Source organism: Pseudorasbora parva, chromosome 9 (assembly GCF_024679245.1).
Source record: "Pseudorasbora parva isolate DD20220531a chromosome 9, ASM2467924v1, whole genome shotgun sequence".
Classification (NCBI taxonomy): Eukaryota; Metazoa; Chordata; class Actinopteri; order Cypriniformes; family Gobionidae; genus Pseudorasbora; species Pseudorasbora parva.
In genome coordinates this window covers 44,059,050-44,077,005 of record NC_090180.1, presented here as the reverse complement: position 1 = coordinate 44,077,005, position 17,956 = coordinate 44,059,050, and the positions used below count along the sequence as shown (strand labels likewise).

Below are 17,956 nucleotides of genomic sequence, written 5' to 3'. Positions count from 1 at the left end.
GGAAGCATGAATATAATGGAAACTTGTAAAACCAGGACAGGAATAAAGAGCATACAAATAAAGAGTCAATGCAGTGAGTTTGTTCTCGTGGCTGAACAGTTTATTGGTAACCGTGATATAAAAGCAGCATGACCCAGTGTGAGGTGGTTCTTCGTGGTGAGAGGCTCAGATCTTGTTGAAAGCAGCAATATCAACACTCTGGACCTACAACATCAGGAAGAATTATTGTAGGTTTGGTCTAATTTTAATCAATAAAATTAGATTTATTTATTATTATTTTTTTAAACATTGTATAACTTATTAAAAGAGTGAATCTCAAAAAAATGTAATCACGTTTACACAAACAAAACTAAATGTATACTCTCTCTCTCTCTCTCTCTCTCTCTCTATATATATATATATATATATTTTTTGTGTGTGTGTGTGTGTGTGTATGTATAGATATATAAATTCTTAAATTTTATATAAAGTTGTTTCTTTATTTTCATTACAATCAAGTACGTTTCCTCTATTTTACTAAAATCGGTCATGTAAGATTGCAATAAATACTTTTTTTTTTAATTTATATAAATTTGTAAATAGTTTATACATTATAAAATCATCAGTATTTCACTAAAACTCACAAAATTACTATAAAAACATTTAGCAATAAATATAAATGCTAGATAGACTAATATGCTTTTGTCATTGTGATAAATTATACATTTCATTTCCTATGACTTAAATAATTAGTTATTTTCATGATAATTTACACTAATTTTCTTTGGAAGTTTTCCTCCATTTTATTAAAATGACTGTAATGCAATAACTAAATACACACACACACCTTTTAGAATAGGTTTCTTATCAACGTGATAAAATTATTTTTTCATTATAATATTTATCAAATTTATTTGATTTAATATAATGTATAATTATCTTATTTTTCGTTATTTTCATGACAATCAATTTAATTGATAAATTCAATTCTCCATTTTATAAAAATAATACTGTAATGCAATGAATACACATCACTATAATCTAATTATTTTACTGCAGCATAGAAAACATTTACTATATTAAATTAAATAGAATCTAAAAATGCTTAAGTACAAATGTCTGGATGCATTACAGTAATGGGAATTAGATGAGCAAATGTGAAGAAGAAAACACTGAGCCCTAAATATGCTTAATTTTCTTTCCACAAAATTTCTTTAGGTGAAATGTGACCTGAACTTGTTCTCATGATATTCAGCCCAAAACACAGTGCACTTACGTAGTCCTCATATTTGGTGATCTCCTCTTCCAGAATGTCTGTTCCCACTTTATCATCTTCTACCACACAGTTGATCTGCAGCTTTTTGATGCCATAGCCGACAGGAACCAGCTTAGACGCTCCCCACAGGAGCCCGTCCATCTGTATGGAGCGCACACACTCTTCCAGCTTGGACATATCGGTCTCGTCGTCCCACTAATCAATGAAAGAAAGATGATTTCAATCGAAACTAGAACTCAGCAGGAAGGAATTATACATGATACTGTAAAGATTGTGTGTGCAGAAGGTCTCGTACAGGTTTAACGTCCAGCAGGATGGATGATTTGGCGATGAGGGCTGGCTTTTTGGCTTTCTTCTGGGAGTACTCCTTCACCCTCTCTGCTTTGATGCGCTCTGCCTCCTCATCTTCCTCATCACTGCCAAACAGGTCAATGTCGTCGTCATCGTCAGCACCGTTATGTTCCTCAACCTTGGGCTTTTGGACAGGAGCAGCCTTCAGATAAAATAATATACATGGTATGTAGAGAATTATGGTAGTATCTGTTTAATGCACAATAGCGGACTCATCGTTATTGACTTCTACCTTTGTGACAGTAACAGTTTTTGAAGCTGGTGATTGGCCTTTCTCCAGCGTGGTCATTCTGGACTCCAGTTTGGACAGCGTAGCTCTCAGATCATCCACCACTGATAAACCAACAGCTCCATTAATCTCACACTGATCACAATATGCTCATTAAGACACACTGGATATTCAGCCTAAACTGTGGCAATCTGTTCCAAACTCTAGTGTGCTGCATCGCTGTCCACATAGGCAGCTGCTTTCTAATGCATTCTAGTTATTTTATGTTGGTCTAATTGTGAACTGCATTTATGGGCATTCCCACATTGCATCGCTAACATTCAACAAGTCTTTAAGGCACTCCTAATCGCTGTTGCAACAACCGTCAGGTCAGGAACTAGAAAATTACTTTCTAGGTAGACAACTCACTAGGTTTTGGAACAGCCATATCTCTGTCTTCTTTTATATGTACCTCTGTGCAGATTCTTGTTGTCCAGTTCTAGACTCTTCAAACGAGAGACCAGCTCACTCTGATCCTCAGACTTACTGGCATTCTGACTCTACAAATCAAAATGGAGGAGAAGTGAATATTAGAGCATTGAATCTCAAAGAGCTGACTGTAAAAATCACACCATGCAGGGCTGTGACTGCAGACACGCCCACCAAAAGTTTGTCAAACTCAATTTAAAAAACACAGGAAACGATAAATGAATGCATGTATGGCAGAATATTGTCTTAAACATTGAAATTACATTTATTTTTTCCACTTGATTCGCATTCAATTTACTCTACTGAAGGCTAAATCTTTAAACCATGAAAACACAGGCATGCATGACATGTGCTCCTAATGTGTAAAAACACCAGTCACACAGAAAACTGTTTTGGAAGAGTAATGTGTGTATGATCCACGTGCTGCTCCAGGCTCCATTCACATGCTTTTCACACAGAACTGCCCCAGAGCACTTACGGTCTTCCTCTCCCTTTGCTTTTGAGAGCGTGTGTGCGCTTTACTACCCTGTAGAGCAGTCTTCACCTGAGAGATTCAATTTAAACACCACAACCAGAAAACAAATCAGAAAAGAGACAGATGAACTATAACAGAAAGAGTTTTACTCTATTACAAAAAATAAAAAAAGAAAGACATCAGAGTATAGAAGTATGCAAGCTTGTTTCTACCATGGAAAAGATAATAGCGACTTTTTCATCTCACAATTTTGAAAATTTTCTAGAAATTGTAAGCAATAAAGTCAGAAAGATATAAACTTCAGAGATTTAAAAAAAGACTGAATGGCTGAATTGCAGTTTATATCTCACAATTCTGACTTTAAAACACGCAGTTCTGAGAAGAAAAAAAGTCAGACTTGTGAGAAAACGTTTTTTTTTTTTGCATGCATGGATGCATGCATTAACTGTTTTCATTGCCAATCAGTTTCTGCTTCCTTTTAAAAGGTGTCATGACATGGATTTTTATAATTATTATAATATATCTTCAAATATGTCAGTGCCATTGTTTTGTCTCAAGATGCACACAGGATTTTTTCTTTCTTTCTAAGGCATGTTTATAAAAGCTCCTAAGGCCTAATCCTGGATTAAAATTTTAAATTATTATTGTCCCTTGAGTTTCACTAATAATGTGTGTGAACTTATTTTCACTTATACATTTTTTGCAAAAAAAAAAAAAAATCTGTTTTTAAGGAGTAGTGCACGCTAGTAAGTGCATTAAAAACATTATCCATTGAAAAATGTAATTTACACACAAAGCAGTATGAAATAATTTACATGCGGTTTGTGGTGCAGCTGCTGTCAAATCTCATCTGTTAACAAACGTTTCTTTGCGAACTCTCCATTACTCTGTGCCGAGTTTACAAATAAAAAGCTCCGAACAAACATAATCCACCAACATGATCCAGCACACCATTAAAATAAACCATCTACTTGTTTCCGGCGCCAAGATCCTTCTGGAGTCTATACAGAGACACAAAAGAGCTGTTTAAACTGGGCATCAAAGAAAACGCTCTTTCACTCTTCCATTTGTCCTGTTATCGACAGACTCAAACATATGGAATATGTCAGAAGGTAATGCGCATCTGTATATGTATCCAGTGTAGACAGCATCAGTGATTATAATGGGATCTATTTGCTTTCGACCCAATGCTCTCATCTGGTGTAGGCAAATGTCAGCCGTTAATTGACTGAACCTCAGTGGGCGGGCCTATGATGCAATGTGTAGAACTATTAATGTCATGCTCTAGTCTAGAGTAGGGCTGTCAAAATTGCTCATGACATTCGAATATTCCCTCTAAAACAAACGCAAATATTCAAACTATCTGGGCGCGCATTACGTCAATAAAAGGACAAATTAATACAAAGAGACATAACTACTTGCATAGGTTGTCTATTTAAGTTTATACAAAAACAAGTAGATTGTTATTATAAATAATATAATTATTATTATTATATATAATTATTATATATTATTAAATTAACTCATGGCCAAGACCGCCAAGGTTTAAATGAACAAACTTTGAGTGCTGATCAAGAGTTTTTTGCAAGCAATTTAAGGTCGCGAGACTCGCAACTCTTGTCCCAAATATCGCACGCTTCATTCAGTGACTGAAACAAATATTATTAATATTAACTGAAGTTTTACAGCATATTGAACACTCCGAGTGAGCTGTGCTAAACATGGAGCTTTTCCTTGACATGAAACAGTAAATAATGCAGTGAAAGCAGTGCATTTATTCTTTATTCATGTAATATATCTTCAGTCAGTACAGTAGCCTACATTTTATTAACGTTAAATAAAATGAGGCATGGTATGCTAACTGTATCTTACATAGCTTGCATATAACTTTATCTCGCGGCTCAACAATTTTACCTCCTACCGACCAAAGTCCAACGTACTTCCAGACATGGCTTTTTAGATTATGGAGTTAAAATCTCTTCCTCTGCTACGGTCGAGTTGGGCTCTGCACTTTCTGCCATCTTCCCTGCAAGACGCGTCCACTTTCAGCAGTGACAGTGCGACTCCTGTGACCTGTCCCTGAACCCTCATGCTCGCGCTCACTCGCAAAGCAGAGAGCCACGCCTCTACTACCGCGGCGGGGGATTTTTTTCATTGGAATATTAATTTTCACCTTCGAAATTCGTTTTTTAAAAACTATTCGAATATATATTCAAATTTAGAATATTCATTGACAGCCCTACTCTGGAGATGGGCATATGCAAATGTATTTGCCTTTGATATCACAAATCCCACAGTATCCGAACACGCTGTTTTTGGACCTTGATTAAATAAATGCTTTGTTTATAATGAGACAGCTATGAATCTTGCAGTATGTTTTAATGGTGCAGATCTCACCTTTATAGGTCAAAAGTAAGGCAAATTTGAATTCTCATGTCATGACCCCTTTAAAGACGTAATTAGGTTACTTAAATATATTTGTGAAACTGTGCATAGCTCTTAATAAATTACAGTTGCAGACATATTCGTTTTTCGAGAAGCAAATTGAAACATGCAGTGTAGTGTTTGCAGTGTATTTGTGAGGTCTGCTCAATTCAGTCAGACCAAGACGAGAACATGCCATTAAAGCATAAACCACAAACACTAACATCTTCAGGCAACTGCAAAGCAACCTGCTTCCTTTAACAATATGAACGATGACAGATGAACAAGACTGAGAACGACACAGCGCAGCACATGCATTGCAAAATGAACAGGCACATATAAACAAATAAAGAGGTCATGTTGGGAAGGAGATCAAGCTAGACCCACTTGCATGACAGTACAGTTTTGTAAAGCTAAGTGCTTTTAGGTGCACACAGTTGGATTATATAAAATCTTTGAGGTGAGTGAATCTTAGTCAATTTTGTTTGTGTCTAGTAATGCTAGCTTAGATAATACGGGAGGTGTAAAGTAACTGCTGACAGAGGAGTCAAATACTGCAGAATCAGTGAGAAGAGACTGTGGGAGATTCTGTCTGTTTTGGGAAAATTATGGAGCCTTTCATGTAATGAAGCAATTCAGTGTGCACATCATTTATTAAACCCCAAATTAAAAATAAAATGGTTCACAAGCAAAGTAAACAAAACACAGTCAGCCAATTAAAAGTGCTGCAGATCAAAAGTTTGTTTTCAGTGGTCAAATGCGACAATGCCAACATCTGTTTGTTTATAATATTTTTTATATATATATATATATATATATAAATTATTTGGAGTTGTTTTGTTTTAAAGGTTTAGGTTTAAAAACAAAACTCCAAATCATTTCACAGGTCATGAATTGTGTACACGAGTTAATAATCTGCATGTACAGCTTACTAATCCATATCTATAGCTGATTTTGTCTTCCCTGCCAAAGGCACAGAGGGAGCTCAGTAAACATGTTAAAATAGCACAGGGATATTTTGGGAGGGCGAGTGTTTGTACTGTAGCTCCAGTCTTGTGGGTGAGCAGCAGCTGAATGAAAAACTGTCCTGTTCATTTCACCTCCAACTTGGTTAAAGTTTCATGAAGTAGATTTAAATCAGCGCTTCAAAGTGGTCCCATGCAGGACGACAGATACAGAGCATCAGTAATCACTCTCGTTAAATGCGACTCACAAGAAGATTTCACTACAAATTCATTATGCTCCAAAAAATGATTAATACCAAGAGTTGAGATTATGATGAGTTTTCTTTCATTTTGGGGGCAGTACTCACTCCGGCAAGGGATTGCTGGATATTCTGTCGGGCTTTAGCAATGTCCTGCAGGATGGCACTAGAATCTCTCTCCTGGAAGGGTACAGCGGGGTAAAAAGGCCCATGTCAAACAAACCAGCAAGAGGCAGAGAGTAAGCATGCAAGCAAGCAAGCAAACAAACAAACATGCACAGGTCAGGTGAATATAGAAGCGCTGTCAGTGCAGACTTTTCAGCATATGAGGGAAAAGAAAAAGCAGACATACAGCAGCTGAGTAAACATGAATTCATGCCTTACCATTAGAGATCTGTCACTCATTCATTACGACAACTTCAGCCTTATTTGTATGTTTGTATGACCACCCAAATGAGGAAGTTATAGACCCACAAACTGTGCTGTTGAAACTGCTTTACTAAGACATCCAGATCTCTAGGGGGCAGTACCTGAGATGTTTGAGGTATGCCGTTCGAGCCCTCGTAGAAGCATCTCTCGGCCTCGTCGTATCTGGACTTGTCAAACCAGATGTTCTCCTGGGCGAGTCCCTGAAGTCCACTCATTGTGAGGCTAAGAACATGAAAAAAGGAGACGTGGAAGTTAGAATTATAGTTTGTGTCAAAGAGCAAACATACAATTTCATAAAGACTCAAAGTAACAAAAACAGTCAGAATTCAAATGCAAGCCTTCAATGCATTAAGTAATTCATGAGTAATTGTGCATCACAAATGCATTAAAACAAGCAAATGCAAATCAAGCCAAGCACCATATTTCTTTTTCTGCGTTTACAATTTACAGGTTTCAGAACCATTTAAATTTGATCAGGTCTCTAGATTTTGGATTTTAAATTGAATATACAGTAAATAATAAAAGATTTTCTTGCACTCAACCTAAATTCTTTGCAGCCAATACAGCCGAATAATTCATTATTCTTTTTTAAAATTTTAATAATAAAAAAATGCCTATTTTGTATTGTTCTAAAATAAATGTCAGAATCTCAAAAGTTGAAAGAGAGAAAAACAAAACTTGCAAGATTAACTATGTTCATGGCAATATATAACGATACTATACTAAGTTCATACAATCATCTTTTCACTATTCTGTACATTACCACACATTCAGTCACTGAGTAAAGCAAATCAAATTAGTATTATCAGATGCCTAGTGTTTCTGCATTAGTAGGAAAAAGCTATTGTGAGATGCACAGCAATGGAAAACCATATTTGTGAACAGACCCTTCATTAGTTATTCATTGTGCTTTATCCATTTCATTTTTGCCTGTGAATAGACTTTTATTGTCAAGTCAGTATCGGTTATTCAGCATGAAAAAAAATTAAAGACTGAAGATGATCATTAAAGGGGGGGTGAAACACTCAGTTTCAGTCAATCTCATGTCAATCTTGAGTACCTATAGAGTAGTATTGCATCCTTCATATCTCCGAAAAGTCTTTAGTTTTATTATATTTATAAAAGAAATATAGGCTGTATCGAGTCTTTCCGGAAAAAACCGAGCGCCTGGAGGCGTATCGTGTGGGCGGAGCTAAAGAATGACGAATGCGCAAAGCGGTGACGTCCTCAAGCGTGGAGAAACCCATCTATCTCAGCTAATACAGATAATGATCCACAATCAAATCTGAGGGAGAAATAAATTGAACAGGAGAAACGGCAACATCAGGACGTCCGTCTCTGTGGTATGTAAGTTACTGTATTTAATGGCCTCTCCACATTTCTGTGTGTTTACTCGCAGTGTATGAGGACATGATTCGGTTTATGGACTATTGTATGCGACTAGACCTTAGAAGTAGCAAGCAAAACGGTTTTGCACGTCAGAATACTGTAACGTTATACAGAGAACAACAATGGAGTAACCGTTAGCGCATTTGAATGACGAAGCACGCGATCGTGTCGTTTAAGTTACTGATGTTTACTCATGCGTCCGTAGCCAAAACCAGAGACATTTGAAGCAGTTTAAGTTAACTCACCGGCTGCTTCCAAAGCAGGACCGAAGCTTTATCGCTGGGACCGCTCCGTCAAAAACACACTTCTTTGGTATGATTTGGTAAAGTCCCGACAGTAGTGGCGTGTAAATCCATTTTGAGACGCAACTGAAACGGTGTTGTGAAGCTTCCCGTCATTTCTGCGTTCAAATAGGTTCAAATGCAGCGCTGCCTTCCCAGAGAAGTCGCTCGACGTCACCCATAGGAATAAACAGAAGTGGGGCGCCACATTAGTGTTCACGGACGACTGGATCTGCATCTGAGAGACTGTTTACAGCGTGCTCTAGTCACGCGCGCGCGCACCCTACCGGGAGAAGAGCCCGTACGGCCCATACAAGGACCTTCCGCTCTTATTAACGTCAAGCCGACCCATACTCGAAAAAAACTCGCCGAAACTTGTGAGAAACCGGAAGGAGTATTTTTGACACAGAAATACTCCATCAAACGTCCAACATTAGTTTTTGAAACTTTGTCTATGTTTAGGATGGGAATCCAAGTCTTTAACAGTGTAAAAAGCTCAGTATGCATGAAACAGCATTTCATCCCCCCTTTAATAAACTTGTATATCCTGCAAACACCCACTTTACGCCTGGCTAACTTCCGGATGACGGGAAAACTATATCGTCCAGGTCTTACATTCACATTGATTTTGTAGAATGGTTATTTGGATTGATTGTCCAAGTCCATTCAACCACTAAACCTCCTTTCATTCATTTTTTTGCTGACACGGGCTGCAGACAATGGGACAGACTTTGCGTGCTAAAGCCCTCGGATTAGTTTCACACTGATCAACTTTCACCCAGCAGCCAATCATGACAAACCAGCTTTTGAAAAGAGAAAAATTCTCTTTTACGGTCCACAAACAACTCAAGTAAAACTCACAAAAACACACCGTTCAGTAAGTGAGAAGACTCAGAGTTTCTTAAAAGTCAATTGTCCCATGCCCCTAAACTATCCATACTTGTCCCTTTTCTGAGGGGCGCGCTCGGTCTCGGAGAAGACCCTCTTCCTGCTACTTTTTGGGAATTGCCGGTCCCTCCGGGGCTCAGACGATGAGCGCTGGTAGGTTGAACCCCGCTGCTGTTGATGTGACGCATGGGAACGTGTGTAAGTTTGGTTCTCCTTCTCTTGGGATTGTTGTGCACCGTTCCGTTTAGCCCTGAAGACCAGGGTGCGGGGAATTCGGTCTTTGGGGTTAGTAACTGGCGGGGTCCCGCTCCCAGTGCTCAACAAGCTCTGATAGGCATCGTTGGACTGCTTGTATAGGTTGCGGTTGAACCAAACCTTCTCTCCTCTAACGCCCTGAGTGGTCAGATCATGATGGAAACGACCTTCTTCAGAACCCTGATTTTCAGACCTGGACGAACGAGTGCGGTTTTTCTTTCTGTCGTTTGAATTCGGCAGATTTCTTGTCAGTTCGTGTCTAGTATCTTCTTTGGCTCGAGACCCACACTGGTTCTCCATCCTCTAGCTCAATTATAGCATACAAGGAAAAACAAAAATGGTACATGCTAAATAATTAGTTTGAGCTTATGTTAGACACAGTAACAAGGGCAGATATGGAAACAACCAAGCACATCCAGAAGCCCGGCAGAGCAGACAGTTCATGAGGGATTCATCAAGGGAACCAATAAAATACATTTTGAAATTCAGACAGTGTGACTATTCAAATTGCGTATGATATTATATTGTACAGTCTGGTTAATGAGTATTATGTAAATGATTGTTGTCCCTTTGATAAATACATTTAAAATAATATTTAAACCTTTTTGAGCCATGCAAATTGAGCAAAAAAAAAAAAAAAAACCGTACAAAATGAACAAACAAGTTGCACAAAATAACAGCCAAATGGCTTAATATATTTTGGCTATATATCCAAGTTTTACATTACATGTTTGGCAAACTGTTGAACACAACACAAATGTTAAGCTATAATCATTCTAGTAATAAATGCCATCTGGCCAGTAACTGGAGCCGAACGGAAAAAAACACAAATTGCAACGCCTTTCACTAGAAATTAAAGTGCCCTATTATGTTTTTTCAAACATTCCCTTTCCATTCAGCGTGTAATATAGCTAGCTGTCTGTCAATTGTGAACATTCTGCAAAGTTGTAAAGTCAAATGTGAAAGATAAATAAAAGTTATTGTCTTCCAAAAGTAAGAATCAACTCTTGATTCTTGAGTCATTTGTATTTTGAGGCCCATGGTTTTATGGTTCTACATCACTAAAAAATAAATTTGCATAATGCCTGAATATGTTGTACATTGTCCGCCCACAAACAACTTGTCCAGCCCTCAAATGCATAATTAAACTGACGACTGCTTCTCAAATCTGAGTTCAATGTGGGATTCACAAAACAATTGCTCCTGGGTCAAAGCGTTTATTTAGACCAGCTTGCTCCTTAGAATAACTACCTGTAAGTCTGAATAATTATTGCTTCTACTTTCTTCTACCAGGTTTTCAAAATACGATTACTGGTTTTATAGTGTGTAAGTTCCTGTGTATTGTATATGTGTTACAGTCCTACTGAAATGCTTCAGCTAATCAGCGGTGTGCCACTATTAACTAAAACTGTCTATTAAAGAGTTAGTTCACCCAAAAATGAAAATTCTCTTATTAATTACTTAGCCTAATGTCATTTGACACACGTTAGACCCATAGACCGTAAAAAAATATGGACGACTCGACATCATCTGTTTCCGCTTGCCATATTTGAAGCTTTCAGGTGGCCTGCACGGCGCTGACATCTTGGGACCGAGTCTGCGCAGTAGCGATTTCGGGACCGGAGTTGCGCAGTAGAGCGCAGCAGGAAAGACAGCTGCGAAATCAAAAGCCCGCCCACACTCTCGCAGATGCAGAACAATTAATTATGTTGGTGTGAAATAAACAGTTATGGAAATGTAGAAATTAAAGCTAAAGCTCCAATCTGCTCCCAAAAATTCCGAAAAAAGTCTGTTAGTGCCTCAGTGACAACTTCACTCAGAGAAGACGTCGATCTCAGCTGTCAATCATGACATCACACCCCCTGTTTTTAAAGCGTCAGATAACTAACTAAAACTAAACTTATTTTAAAAACGAACACTTGAAATGAAATCATCGTGATGATAACTGCCTTCAATGACATAAACTAACTTTGGGGGAAAAATATTTGAAGTGTAATTTTATTATTTAGTTTGCCTCGCGTCCATTAGAAAGCACAGAGGGGCGGCTATACTGGGACCGGTCACCGGGGGGCGATCGAGGCGCGAAAGCTTCAGTAAATGAGAGGGAGACTGCAGGCTTGGTTAGACCTCACTACAGTGGCTCTACAATAATTTTATAGCACGACGAGAATAGTTTTTGTGCGCAAAAAAAGAAAAAGAAATAACGACTTGTATAGTGATGGACCGAATTCAAAAAAACAATGTTTCGAATGGTTATGAACCAGGGAATCGATTCATGATTCGGATCGCCAATGTCATGTCATTTTAGCAGTTTGCCAGTTTGACACGCGATCCGAATCATGAATCAATACGCCGATTGATAACCATACGAAACATTGTTTTGAATAAGCCCCATCCCTATACAAGTCGTTATTTAGTTTTTTTGCGCACAAAAATTATTCTTGACACTTCATAAAAATATTGTAGAGCCACTGTAGTGAGATGGGCTTTGTAACGACGTCTTTAGTGCCTTTATGGGTCTTGAGAGAGGAAATGACATTGGTGCCAATGAAGGCCTTTCTGAGCCATCGGATTTCACCAAAAATATCTTCATTTGTGTCTGAAGATGAACGGAGGTCTTACGGGTCTAGAACGACATTAGGGTAAGTAATGAATGACAATTTTCATTTTTGGATGAACTAAACCTTTAATGCAGATTGTCTGTCGTTCTTACTATACCTTGAGTTAAGAGTAATGATGAAGCAAGATTAGCTTTACAAACGTTAGTTACATCAGTCATTCACGTTTGTGCTGGTCTAAACGTATGTTCAGTGACTGATACAGTTCCCGCATGTGCACCACAATAAATTAGAAACATACACACCAGTTTGTTGATGGACATACTCTTGTTAATGCTGATGGTGAGGAATTACAGCTGTTACATCGCATTATGCATCTCAAAGTAAGTAGCGCATCACTGAGAAACGTCCTGCTCATGTCGTCCTTGCAATTGAGGTTCAGGTTGATAACTAGTTAACTAGTCAGGTTGAACACTGTAGTTAATTTCATCATCGGACTCACCCTTTATGTGGTTAAATGAATGTCATTGTTACGGTCTTTACAGTGTGCACAATTGCTTTAGGAGATTTAGGAAGCCTCCGGACGGAGCTGAAGAACAGTTATGGTAATGGGCATTTAGCTTCAGATAGTTAAACCAATCACAACAGACTGATCCATCTGACCAATCAGAACAAAGGAGGGATATAAAGAGAATCATTGAAAAATTTGTTGATTTGCAATGTATATTATGAGAAAATTCAAGCGTTTTTGATCTTTGATGCATGTAAAGCTGTTGTTGGAGATCTCCAAAACTAAATGAAAAGCCTTTAAAATAGCATAACATGGGCACTTTAACAAGAGATGAGATGTAAAAGGCAGAAGTGCATGAGAAGTCCAATAACTATTCAATTAAAATGTATACACATTTACAGTATTTTGGTTGAATCAAGTTGAATATTGTATTATTGATATCACTTTACAAGGTCACTTTAGATAATGTTAGTTAGTCAATGCATTAACTTACAATGAGAAATACATTTGTTACAGTAATTATTAATCTTTGTTAATGTTAGTTAATAAAAACAACAGTTCACTGTTAGTTCATGTCAGCTCAGGATACGACATTTGATTTTAATAATGCATTAGAAAATGTTACAATTAATAAATGCTTTGGAAGTATTTTTCAATATTTCATTATTATTTAATGTAGGTTACTAATGTAAGCCTTAAAATGTTACCTATTTTTTATTTTTTAATGCAACAAACAAAAAACTAAAAAATAGTATATAATTGCATTTCAAATGGCATACATTGTTATGGACGTTGTCTTACTCTGAGATTTAAAGATAATAGAAAAGAGATGGGGGAAAACTAATTGTGACCATGTGAAATGTAACTATGTCTGTTTTCATCCAAAAAAAAGGGAGTCACTGAGGCTGACTTTGGCTTGTAGGACATGAAAAGCAAATAAGCAAGAGTAGCACACGTCTAACCCAGATTTACACCAGTAGAGACCTGTGGGTCAGGATTAGATGACACACAGATCCGTTACAGATGCTTCATATGACCCACCCTGTTTATGAACATGACACAAAACACAACTTCATGTGTGCTGTCAGTTTCACCCCCAGTTACTCCATGGAAGTTTTATGAACTCATGAAACATTAGCTTTTATTCAAGTCCAAGTTACAGTATGATGTGCATAGTGTGGGATCAAGTTCGTGGAGTTTTAAATTCTGCAGCGGATTAAACTCATGAGTTTCACACGCAGCCACGTGGCGCGACACGCACAGCCGTACACTTCAGCAATAACACGATACACGTTAAATATAAATACTACTATCGTGTTAGTGGAAACTAAAGTTTTACTTACTTTCGAAGAGTTTGATAAGCGACAAGCGGTTCGAGTTGAACTTCTCCACCGGACTCCCTATTACAGAAAGAGACCGAGGAAGCAGGGTAACACGAACTTATAGCTGACAGAGGGGTTTCCTGTTAAATGTCATTATTAATATGGAAAGATACAATGCAGCTTAGAGGATTTTAGCATTATAATATACGTCTAATGTAATAAAAAGTTGATTATAATATTTTACAATATGCACAAATATGTAAATATTTATTAAAGTGCACGTATGTTTTTAATGTCGCTCCCTAAGCAGAGATGGTACATTCAGTGACGTTACAACGAAACATTCCGTCCTCCTCATGCCCGAACTAACAGCTGCACATCAAAGCTACAAGTTAAAACGTTCCGTTAAAAAGGTGACGCATTAAATTCATCGTGCATACTATTTTATGTATATGCCAATAGTGGAAAGATGTTTTCTGATCAATATACAATTCTTCAAAATGTCCAAGTGATCTGTTGAGCATTTTAGACAACAGTTTAGAGTAGGCTACCGTAAATTCCACTGTAATTTTGTTGTGCCCTTTTCACATATCTGTTGCGTTTCTACTCCCCACGTTTTATTGAACGAAAAATCAATTGAAAGTTGCCTGGAAATAAAGAAACATCTTCTGTAATGACAGTAAGGTGTATTTTGAGGGTGAGACCAAGACACTACCGTATTATATTTATCGTTAAGACCACACACTATGCATTTTTAGCAACGTTAACATACATGGATTATGGATATCATTCTTTCAGGTTTCTTAAAGAATTGCCATTACCAGGAGTGGGGTTCGAACCCACGCGGACATTTGTCCATTGGATCTTAAGTCCAACGCCTTAACCACTCGGCCATCCTGGTTAGCTGCAGAAAGGAATACACCAGGGAGGGGTCTGGGGTCCCACTGCAGTTCTTTTACCCTAATAGGGTGTTTGGGGACAATATGACCCCATTTGAACTTTCCTTAATGGTTCCCTTCATCTGAGTAGCATAAGCATTTTTTTTAACAATATCTATCTGTACACACACACACACACACACACACACACACACACACACACACACACACACACACACACACACACACACACACACACACACACACACACACACACACAAAGACAAAGCCAGATTCGGATTTGTTTTGAAGGTATGTACAAATAAAAACAAAGTCACACTCTGGGTGTTGAAATGGAGGCCTGGTACAAGAGAGCTCTCTCTCACACACTTCACTCCTGTTCATATATGCTTATTGCAGATTTTTTGTTGGTTGTATTTACTTTTACTTCTTTATTTCTTATTCTAATGTGAATTATTTTATACATTTGCATTTGTGGAATAAATAATGTGACTACAATCAAGTCTTGTCTTTTAGTGGTAACTTAGGTGGCATTATTGCATATTTATTTGGCATTAAACCAAAAATTGACATGATTCATATTATAATGTTTAAATATATATCACATAAGAGCATTTAGCGCCACCCAGAAAAATGAATGGATCTCTATGGGCCTCTGCTGGATGTACATGGAATTACACTTTCCTTCTAAAACTGTCTTTCCTTCGGATTTTCTATAACCAGCAGGATTCTGTCTCTAACACATTTATAAATATCCAGAAGCAACCATTTAATTTGATCATTAAAGTGTGTATTTGTAATATTTCATGGTGTAGTTAAGGAAGCAGTAAGTAGACACTTCATTTCACCCACAACACAGAATAAACATAGAGATAATATGTAAGTATGAGCAACAAATTTAGTTAGGCCTATTCATGAACATACTTATGATTGACATAGTTAAATTACAACAGCAAATTCTTCTTTTTAATGTGCAGAGCAGGAATGACCAGCTCTAATGGAAGGAATGAACATTCCCTGTAAAGTGTGCTTGAGTCCAAGTGTGGTGCTTGATCTGGATACAGTATTTTGTGGCCTTTAGTGCCTTGAATGACCATCTGAAATGCCTCTGGTATTGACAGATCAGCCCAGTAAATAACAACCACTCCATTAAAATGACAGTAATCGATGTTAGCTCAATTACCAACAATTTACAAATTCAGACCATTATAAACCAATAGTACTTAACCTTTAGAGTATAAAGTGACTGTCAGCATCAATGGACAGACATAGCGTCACATTACTGATACAATCTACTAGACTAAACTTCCACAAACATTTAGTTTTAATCATTAGAAATGTATAGCTATTTGAAATGTTCTATCATAAGCAGTTCATGGTTAAACTTGTGTTACTATACCCTATTAACCATTTGCAGTTTTGAACAAATAAAGCAGCATGTTTTAGCTATCATCGGTTTGGTCACTGATTTTCATCAATCTCTCATCTTTGAACGTACAGTACTCTGAATATTTATTATCATTGCACCCAATCTCATGTGTAAAGCATACTAAAGCTTCTACCAGGAGTGGGGTTCGAACACATGAGGACATTTGTTCATTGGATCTTAAAGCTACACTGTGTCACTTTTTTAGTTTATTCTTAGCTAAAAACACTTAGTTCTTTCAAAAATATATGCTCATTAATGTATATTTCCTTCTTTCAAGTAGTAAAGTATTCTCATAAGTTTATAATATGCCATTGAAAATACATACGGGTGAGGGGTTCGAATGCCGGTCGCCATGTTGACCCTCCATCTTGAAAGTACATTAGCCAAAGAGGGACATACCCGTAAATTCAAGCTTCGCTTTTCGCATTTTAACACTCGATGGCAGTCATGAACGAGGTCGAAACTGGAAGCCATGTTAATCTTGGACTAAATAGGCCACCGTAGAAGTTAAAACAAATTCGGAATTGAGAGGAACAGAAACAATTATTCACTGGATTGTCATACCTTTACACCGCTAGATGGGGGAAAATAACACACAGTGTAGCTTTAAGTCCAACACCTTAACCACATGATCATATTAGTCCAGTTCTGTCAACACTGCACTGGCTCCCTATTAAACATCGCATACATTTTAAAATCTTGCTTATTACTTACAAAGCACTAAATAGTTTAGCTGCCCGGTACTTAAGCGAGCTTTTAACCCATTATACTCCATCACGTCTATTGCGGTCTCAAAACTCTGGCCAGTTGATAATACCAAGAATATCTAAATCAACTGCAGGCGGTCGATCCTTTTCCTATTTAGCTCCTAAACTGTGGAATAGTCTTCCAAGCATGGTTCGGGAAGCAGACACACTCTGTCAGTTTAAATCTAGACTAAAAACACATCTCTTTACTATGGCATACACATAGAACATTCTTAACTTTCATTATTCAGATCAATTGACTGATTGTTAGGCTGCATTAACTAGGTCTGCCGGAACCGGGAACACTTCCCATAACACCTGATGTACTCGTTACATCATAAAAAGAGTGGCATCTATGCTAATGTTAGTCTCTCTTTTTATCCCAAGGTTTATCCCGGATCTGGGCCCTGTCCGGATCGGATGGTGGACCTGCCTGGACATGACCAGCTCATCCTGGAGTGTCTGCTGAGCCGTGTCAAATGGTGTCTCCTCCGAATTTTCCTCACTGGCACGACATGCTCAAAACCCGTCTTCGGCGCAATAATTCCGATCTTTCTTGTATTTATACTCTTGTTTAATCGATGCCCCATCCTAAATAAATCCGTCTCTTCCGTGATACCATGAAATGTTGAATATTCCAATCTAATATGATTTCTGACCTGCACTGTTGCCAGAATAATAATCTTACACGGTGTGTTAATAGGCCAGAGGAGAACTGGCACCCCGACTGAGTCTGGTTTCTCCCTATAGGTTTATTTTTCTCCATCATGCCCTGATGGAGTTTTGGTTCCTTGCCACCGTCGCCTTTGGCTTGGCTTGCTCAGTTGGGGACAATAAAATTAT

The 17,956-nt window shown here is 37.7% G+C and overlaps 1 protein-coding gene and 1 non-coding gene across 9 annotated transcripts; both read right to left on the bottom strand.

Annotated features, from left to right (window-relative positions):
* Positions 1 to 74: 74 nt before the first annotated feature.
* eef1da (eukaryotic translation elongation factor 1 delta a (guanine nucleotide exchange protein)) lies at positions 75 to 14,156 on the bottom strand. 8 transcript variants are annotated; one of them, XM_067452758.1, is made up of 10 exons: positions 14,061 to 14,120; positions 9,446 to 9,951; positions 6,937 to 7,057; positions 6,515 to 6,586; positions 2,782 to 2,847; positions 2,287 to 2,374; positions 1,839 to 1,939; positions 1,551 to 1,730; positions 1,256 to 1,450; positions 75 to 204 (listed from the first exon to the last, which is right to left on the bottom strand). In XM_067452758.1, exons 2-10 carry the CDS (start codon positions 9,946 to 9,948, stop codon positions 166 to 168), a joined length of 1,365 nt encoding a protein of 454 aa, XP_067308859.1. In that variant the 5' UTR covers positions 9,949 to 9,951; positions 14,061 to 14,120; the 3' UTR covers positions 75 to 165. The 8 variants fall into 8 exon arrangements, with proteins under 8 accessions (XP_067308859.1, XP_067308858.1, XP_067308863.1 ...); XM_067452757.1 differs by having other exon boundaries at positions 1,551 to 1,748; positions 14,061 to 14,075; XM_067452762.1 differs by lacking the exon at positions 9,446 to 9,951 and having other exon boundaries at positions 1,551 to 1,748; positions 14,061 to 14,156.
* Positions 14,157 to 14,857: 701 nt separating this feature from the next.
* trnal-uaa (transfer RNA leucine (anticodon UAA)) lies at positions 14,858 to 14,940 on the bottom strand. The gene has a single exon. It is a non-coding gene; the product is annotated as a tRNA-Leu (tRNA).
* Positions 14,941 to 17,956: the final 3,016 nt, after the last annotated feature.

What these genes read in the sequence shown, in the direction of transcription:
- eef1da (XM_067452757.1), bottom strand. Translation starts at nt 9,948, where the DNA reads ATGGAGAACCAGTGTGGGTCTCGAGCCAAAGAAGATACTAGACACGAA. An exon ending in TCCAGCAATCCCTTGCCGGA is followed by an intron (nt 2,848 to 6,514) that starts GTGAGTACTGCC and finishes TGAATCTCTCAG; the next exon opens with GTGAAGACTGCTCTACAGGG. An exon ending in AGCAAAGGGAGAGGAAGACC is followed by an intron (nt 2,375 to 2,781) that starts GTAAGTGCTCTG and finishes TTTGATTTGTAG; the next exon opens with AGTCAGAATGCCAGTAAGTC.